Here is an 8407-nt window from a genome sequence, read left to right as displayed (position 1 = left end):
AAACTTTTTACACAAGTGAAATAAAATTCAAGAAAATAAAACTTCAACCTCCACTATTCGAAGATGCGACTGCGGCATGTGGGACAAGTATTCTGCCTCATCAACCAAGGAAGAATGCAAGACTCGTGATAAAAATGTGAGCAGTCCGTCACAACCATCTTTGACCCAACTGTTGAAGAAAAATCCTCTAAACACACAGAGCAAGTGCCAAAATCCTCACCATCTTCATCATCATTATCAGTCCCCAACTTTTCAATGTCAACGAGTTCTATCTCGGCTGCAATGGAATAGCCAAAAGGGTGTGCCTTGGTCAGCAAGTCTGTTGCCTGGGACGCAATGTGGAGAGCCACGAAGTAGTTGATCTGAGGATCAACGTCGAGGTGCATTGCGAGAGTGTTCGAGACCTCTTGTAAAAGGTAGGCATGGTGGTAAGCCGGCAACGAGAGTAGCCTAGTAGGAACTTGGAGAGAAAACAAATGCTCGGAAAAGGTTCGAATGTCTACGTCCAAGTGTAGAGCGCCGTCGAGGTCCCGGTGGCCTTTCTGATATCTTGTGTGGTAATAAACTTGGAGGGTTCCTGAGGCTTCCAACGCTATGCTTTTTCCTTTCCTGTATTTAATGTTAACAACTTGATCGGTAATAGCCATTGATGGTGTAGACAAAACAACTGAGTTATGAGAGTTAAAGAGAGAGACAATATGTATTTGATGGTGTAAACAAAACAAGTAATGAGAGGTGAGAGAGACTAATATTGCTAGATATGTATTTATAGAATTCTCCTACTTTCCTAATGACTAACGGAGAAGCTAATCCTTGCAGTTTCCGGATTATGATTTCCACCGACTTACTAGGGCACTAGAACATGGACTTTAGGAAAACTGTCCTAAGAAGGACCATTGCATTTTAATATCAATTAAATAAATTTATTTAATTTTAGAAATTTTGTGAACTAAAAAAAAAAATATGAATCAATATTAACAAACAAAGTTTACTTTATATTAAATAAGGTAATGCATTGTAATAAATTTTGATTTTGATGTTAAGAAAGTGATATAGTATAGATTGTTTGGTGTCTGGCCCATGTGAAAGATTATGTAAGTAATGTCTACGATCTATAGGTAGAATATTGACTTATAAAAATTAAAGTATCAAAAAAAAAAAAAAATTCCCAAATGAGTATATGGTTTTCAATTGTGTAAAGTTTTTGTTGATACTAGATATATAACATATTGGAAACCCTTTTGGAAGTCAAAAAAATAGTACATAACACTTTTTTTTAACCACTTATTATTATACAATCTTGAAAATGTTAAAAGTTCTACAAACTTTATTGCATAAAACACGCAAATTGATGTGCAAATAAATGTAATTGGTGGACTTAAACTACATAATAAATGTTGATTTTTTTTTTGTGACACCAAAATTTGTAATATCTATAACATCATTATACCATTCCACAGGTATCATTATATATATTTGAACGTAGCTCAGAATTTGTAATCTCTCATATTTGAAAGTAACCCAGAAATTTCCCCCTTGTGGGCATTTGTAATGTATCCTCCTCTTCTTAATGGTTCATCAATCGACAAATCAACCTTGGCTCACATATATTTAGCTTGATCTACCTAGCCTACTACCAATGTCTTTTTCAGTTTCTTCAGTTATATTTTCGAAGGTTAAGCCCCATACTTGAACCCTTAAAGGAGAGTGAGTAAGGGTAATATTTGCTATTGTTAGCCCTCTTCTCCATCAGCAAAGGAGGAGTAGATTTTTTTTTCCTCTTTTTTTTTTTAATATAATCTTTATTTATTTTTTTATTCTTTTTTTGGAGTCTAACCTATTTTCTCACTCTTCATATTTCTCTATTCCTACTTTTCTTTTGGCCTTTTGATCATATTTTGTGAAATTTGAATACTTATAATAAAATAAGGTGAAAGGTTAAATGAGAAACTATTTATACAAAACTTCAAAATCTTAATGTTATCTCACATGAAAATCTAACATTAAATGGAGAAAACATTTTATTTATGAAATTAATGAATTTACAAGTGGAAGTTGGAAAATGAAGTAATTAAAGAATACTCCTAAAGTCCCAAAGGACCCGAACTACCATAAATGCGTATTTCATCTTCTCAAATAATAATAGTTCTCACTAATTAAATTTATGGTATGACCAACAATTCCTGTGAAATGGAAAAATACGCATTTATGATACTCTCAGAGTATTCAATAATTTTCCATGAAACTATTTCTTTTACATTTCATTGATAAGAAGAAGAGGGTGAGGTAAAAGGTTAAATAAAAATCTATTAATTCAAAACGCATAATCTAAAAAAATAAAAAGCTAAAAACTTTTTATAGAATTGAAATAAAATGTAGGAAGAAAATCAATCTTCAACATTATCCACTATGGCTCGAAGAAGAAAAAAAAAAGCTAAAAGCTTTTTATACAACTGAAAAAAAAAAATTCAAGAAATTAAAACTTCAACATCGATCCACTATTCGACGACGCCACGGCGGCATGTGGGACAAGTATTTTGTCTCTCTAGCCAAGGAAGTAAGCAAGACGCGTGATAAAAATGTGAGCAGTCCGTAATAACCATCTGTGACCCAACTGTTGAAGAGAAATCCTCTAAACACACAGAGCAAGTACCATAATCCACATCTTCATCGCCATCGTTATCGGTCACTGAGTACTCTTCAAACCGAAGGAGTTCCAGCTCGGCCTTAATGGAATAGCCAAAAGCCGTCTGTGTTCAGTTTAAACCAACCCCTATAAGGCCTTTCTCATCTTACCATCTTAAGCATTTTCGACTTATACAAGCTATTTTCTTGAGCACAGAAGAAGAATTCCACAGCCCTCTAAATAATTTCCTGGTGAATAGAATGAGAAGGAGCTCGGTTTTGGAAAACCACCTTATTACGGTGGTTCCAAATAGTCCAGATACCAAAGGAAAATAAGGTATGCCACGGAACAGAGAATAGGCTGGCATTACTTACCATTCTGCAGTTGTCTTCAAGCCAAGTATGTAAATCTTGAGAGAAGAAAGAAGGAGAAAGACTTATAGGATTGAGCTGGTGCCAAACATTTGACGCAATAGGGCAGTCTCGAAGAAGATGTAAGATTGGTTCTGGACTTGGTGGCAGAGAGGACATAATGGATTAACCTGAAGACCCTTTTGGCAAGGCATTCCCGAGTAGCAATACTTTTGTGTAAGCACATCCAGATGAATGTCTGAATTTTAGGCAGAAGATTCAGCTTCCAAATCCACCTACCGTTGAAGAGAGGAACGAAATCAGCCTAAGTGGTTGCAAGTTTGTAGGCACTAGTAAGGTTAAATTCTCCATTGGAGGAAGCAGCCCATACAAGTTTGACCTTTTCTTCTGACACACGGGAATAGGGCATGGCCTTTATTTCTATGTAGATCTTAGCAGGAAGAACCATAGAAATTTTGCACCAATTCCACCCAAATTCCGTTGCAACATCACTAGCTAACTCTCATGGTTCTTCCATGTAGATCTTTTTCAGTAGTCTAGAACTTAGGCTCTACGAAAACTGTTGTAATCAATATTTTATTTCATATAAATAATCAAATATCATGGTTCAAGAATAAAATTAAAAAAAAAAAAATTATTCTATTAGAATAAAGGTTTACTCTAGGTTAGATAAGGTGATGCATTGTAATAAAATTTTGATTTTGGTGTGAAGAAAGTGATATAGATTGTTTGGTGTGTGGTCCATGTGAAAGATAATGTGAGTAATGCTGACAATCTATCATGTAAAATATTGGTTTACAAATATTAAAGCATTAAAACAATTTTTTTTCCCTGAAAGAGTTTATTGTTTTTGATTGTGTTGAGTTCTTGTTGGTATATAACATATTGGAGACCCTTTTTGGAAGTTAGAAAAATAGTACATAACACTTTTTTTTAACCACTTATTATTATACAATCTTGAAAAATGCTAAAAATTTTACAAACTCTACTACATGCATAAAACACACAAATGGAAATGGCTATGCAAATAAATGTAATTTTTTTTAGGGTGAAAAAATAAATGTAATTTGTGGACTTAAACTACATAATAAATGAATGCTTTATTTATTTTTTTTTTTTATGACACCAAAATTTGTAATATTTCTAACATCATTGTACCATTGTGGGCATCATATATATGTTTGAACGTAACCCAAAATTTGTAATATCTCTCATATTTGAATGTAACCTAGAATTTTCCCCTTTTGCATTTGTAATGTATCCTCATCTTCTTAATGGTTTATTAATTGGCAAATCAACCCTGACCCACATAAATTTAGCTTGATCTGCTTGCTTCCCATGACTGTTTGTCAACTTCAATAACTCTGCCCAACCTGCTATCAATGTCTTTTCCAGTTTCTTCAATCATATTCTCGAATGGTAAGCCCCGGCCCCAATATACTTGAACCTAGAAAGGAGAGTGAGTGAAGTGAAGTGAAGGTAATATTTGCTATTGTTAGCCCTCTTCACCATCAGTAAAGGAGGAGTAGATTTTTTTTTTTTTTTCTTTTTTTTTTTAATATCATCTTTAATATTTTTTCTTGTGNCTCGGCCTTAATGGAATAGCCAAAAGGGTGTGCCTTGGGCGCCATCAATATTCTTGTTGCATGGGACGCTATCTGGAGATCACGAGTAGTTCTATCAGAGGATAAGTTGAGGTGGTTGCGAGGGTCGTTGACCAAAAGGTCAAGCAAAGTGGAGAGTGGGAAAACAATGGCCTGGAAAGTTCAATATCTACTCGGTAGAACGCACTCAAGGTCCCGGTGGCCTTTCTGATATCTAGAGTGATAAGAAACTGGAGCTTTCCTGAGATTCTTGCTTCTTCTTCTGAACTCAACTTTAACAACTTCGGTAATAGCCATTGTGTGTGACAAAAACAACAGAGTAATGTGAGAGACTAAACTGCTATATATCTTGTATTTATAGAATTCTCAACTTTCAATACTCTACGGAAAACTAATCCTTTTACTTCCCGGATTATGATTTCCCCGACTTACTAGGCACTAGTAGTCTAGAACTTTTTTTTTTTTTTTTGGTAAACTGGAGAATTCAATAAACTAAAGCAAAGGAGAAGAAACAACTTTGCCAGGACAAAGCCTGGAATGATAAAGACGATAGAGGTCTGAAACAAAAGTACTAAACAAACTGGGGGGAGGGGAGGAGAAATACAAAAAATCAGAAGACATCTTTGATCCAAGCCGAGCAAGAGCATCTGCACAGGAATTGGATTCACGGTAGCAATGCCTCACCTTGACTTGGGGAATTCTAGAAATCAAGAGTCTACAATCTGCCACAATAGAGGAGTTGGAAGCGTTGGAGGACCCCGCATTGTTCATAAGATCAGCTACCAGCATCCAGATCAATTTCTAAGGCATTAATACTAAGATCTAGACACATAGTGAGGCCATCCCTTAGAGCCCAAAGTTCAGCCAAGAAGCTGGTGGTGAGACCAATTTGTCTAGCGAAGCCTTGACCCATAAACCTGCATCATCCCTAAGCACACCGCCTCCTCCAGCAATCCCAGGATTCCTATTGCAGATCCGTCTGTGTTCAGTTTAAACCAACCCCTATAAGGCCTTTCTCATCTTACCATCTTAAGCATTTTCGACTTATACAAGCTATTTTCTTGAGCACAGAAGGAGAATTTTTTTTTTTTTTTTTTTGGAATCTAACAGATTTTCTCTCTCATCCTACTTTTCTTTTGGCCTTTTGATATTTTGTGAAATTGGAATACTTATAATAACATGTGTTATAACATAAAAATCTAGCATTTGTAAATAGATTTCTAAAATTGTTTATTAACAATTGCTCTAAAGTACATATTAACATGGGATTCAAATCTTCTAGATTTTTTAGGGTACTCTACGAATAGATTTCTTTAAATCCTAATCACTATTTTATGATTTAAGGATCTAAATTCTGTCATGTTAACATTCCACTAATAATACTTTTAAAATAATAAAATAATGTTGCAAACAAAACAATTAATGGTCTGTTTGGATGGAGGGGGGAAGGAAGGTGAATGGAGAGGAGTAGAGTAGTATTGGCTAAAAATAAACTAATTTTGTGTTAAATCTATTCTACTCTACTCTATTCTCTCTTACTATCCCTCAATCCAAACGGACCATAAGATTATTATTAGTAGAATACTAACATGGCAAAATTTAAATCATTAAAGAATTGTTAAGATTTAAGAAAATCTATTAAGTAGATTACCCTAGAAAATCTAGAGAATCTGAATCTAGCTATTTGGCATGAGTTTTTTGATTTTATATATATATATATATATTTTAGAATACTAAATATTTTTAACATACACATAGGGAGATAGGAGAAGATTTTTTAAAGAAACTTATAGTGGTGTATATCTAAAAGAGCATAACTCTTTGATACATACACCACATACTTTAAACCTATTTAACTCATACTTATTTCTAATGTAAGATTAACTTGAGAATACTAAATATTTTTATTACACACAAAAAAAGAGAATAATATTTTTTAAAGAAACTTACAGTAGTATGTACTCAAAATATTAATATTGATCTATATGTTATACAAATAAGAAAATCAATTTTCAATATCCACTACGCCACGGCGGCATGTGGGACAAGAAATCTGCTTCTTTAACCAAGGAAGTAAGCAAGACTTGCGAAAATAATGTGAGCAGTCCGTCATAAGCATCTTCGACCCAACTGTTGAAGAAAAATCCTCTAAACATACAGGGCAAGCACCATAACCACATCTTCATCGTCATCGTTATCGGTCCCCGACTCTACAAACCGAAGGAGTTCCAGCTCGGCCTTAATAATGGAATAGCCAAAAGGGTGTGTCTTGACCATAAAGTTTGTTGCATGGGACGCTATCTGGAGAGTCACGAAGTTGTTCATCTGAGGATCAAGTTTGAGGTGTGTTGCGAGGGTCGTTGCCACCAAGGTCAAGCTAAAGTGGATGAGGAAAACAATGGCCTGGAAATAGTTCGAATATCTACATCTTTGTGTAGAACGCACTCAAGGTCCCGGTGGCCTTTCTGATATCTAGAGTGATAAGAAACTTGGAGCGTTCCTGAGATTTCTCTGCTTCTTCTTTCCTTGAACTCAACTTTAACAACTTCGGTAATAGCCATTGCTCTGTGGACAAAAACAACTGAGTAATTAATGTGAGAGACTAAACTGCTATATATCATGTATTTATAGAATTCTCAAACTTTCAAAAATACTTACGGAAAAGCTAATCCTTGTACTCTCCGGATTATGATTTCCGCCGACTTACTAGGCACTTGAATTAAAAAAATAATTATAGGAATCAATATTAATCAAAGAATAAAAATATCATGGTTCAAGAATTTTTTTTTAAAAAATTAAAGAAAAATGTATTGTTCTATTAAAATAAAGGTTTACTTTGTGTTGGATAATATGATGCATCATAATAAATTTTGATTTTGGTGTTAAGAAAGAGAGAAAGATTATTTGGTGTGTGGGCATGTAGCTGAAAGATTAGGTGCGTACTGGGTAATGTTAACAATCTATCATGTATAGAATATTGGTTTACAGAAACTAAAATATCAAAACAACTTTTTTTCCCTAAAAAAGTTTAAGGTTTTCAATTGGATTGAGATTTTGTTGATATAACATATTGGAGACATTTTTGGACGTGAGAAAAATAGTACATAAAATTGTTTTTAACTATTTATTATCATGTCATATTGGAAAATGCTAAAATAACTATAAACTTTACGATCTAAAATACATAAATTGACGTGGCAATGAATGTGATTGGTAGACTTAAACCACATAATAAAATGTTTGAATTTTTTGTGATTTGTGACACAAAAATTTGTAATATTTCTAATATCATTCTATACATTTTTATAATGAGATGTGTCGTACGTCTTTATCAAGGGTCAATTCTTTAAAAAATTGGAGGGCCTTACCTATGCCTAAATTGCCTGGTCCTTGAGCTGCCCTTGATTGTAACATGCAGAATCATGCAAATTGTAGTTTAATGCTAATTATTCTTATGCTAAATATTGTTACACACTCCCTATGAAATCCTACGCTTTTTTTTAGTGTGGCATTCTATGTCCCATACACATGGTGTGAAACATTGTTGAAGTGATGTTCTGTTTTGCAATCTCTACCTAGCAATCTCTCTCTCTCAATTCTTTGACATTTTACTTATGGTTCTACACTTATAAGGTTGTGTAGTGAATTTAGTTCTATCGGATTGGTATGATTCAAATTAGGGATTTTGCAATAATGGGTTTAATTTGGGACAAGATCCAAATAGAAATGGGTTGGCCCCTTAGACCAAGCACATGTGTAATTTTTTTAATAAAAGTTATTCGCCATATTATTTTAAAAAAAAGTCA

General features: G+C 34.0%; 1 protein-coding gene across 1 annotated transcript; it reads right to left on the bottom strand.

The window, feature by feature from the left end:
- Positions 1 to 53: 53 nt before the first annotated feature.
- LOC112032207 (RING-H2 finger protein ATL66) lies at positions 54 to 647 on the bottom strand. Its single transcript, XM_024064969.2, has one exon. It carries the CDS (start codon positions 645 to 647, stop codon positions 54 to 56), a length of 594 nt encoding a protein of 197 aa, XP_023920737.2.
- Between the last annotated feature and the right edge of the window lie 7760 nt (positions 648 to 8407).

The sequence above is a fragment of the Quercus suber genome, unplaced genomic scaffold (assembly GCF_002906115.3).
Source record: "Quercus suber isolate HL8 unplaced genomic scaffold, Cork oak 2.0 scaffold_357, whole genome shotgun sequence".
Classification (NCBI taxonomy): domain Eukaryota; kingdom Viridiplantae; phylum Streptophyta; class Magnoliopsida; order Fagales; family Fagaceae; genus Quercus; species Quercus suber.
Note: the sequence above shows the minus strand (reverse complement) of the source record. Positions and strands in the feature narration are given on the sequence as shown.

Excerpts from the sequence above, each read along its gene's own strand:
- LOC112032207 (XM_024064969.2), bottom strand. The coding sequence starts at position 647 with ATGGCTATTACCGATCAAGTTGTTAACATTAAATACAGGAAAGGAAAA.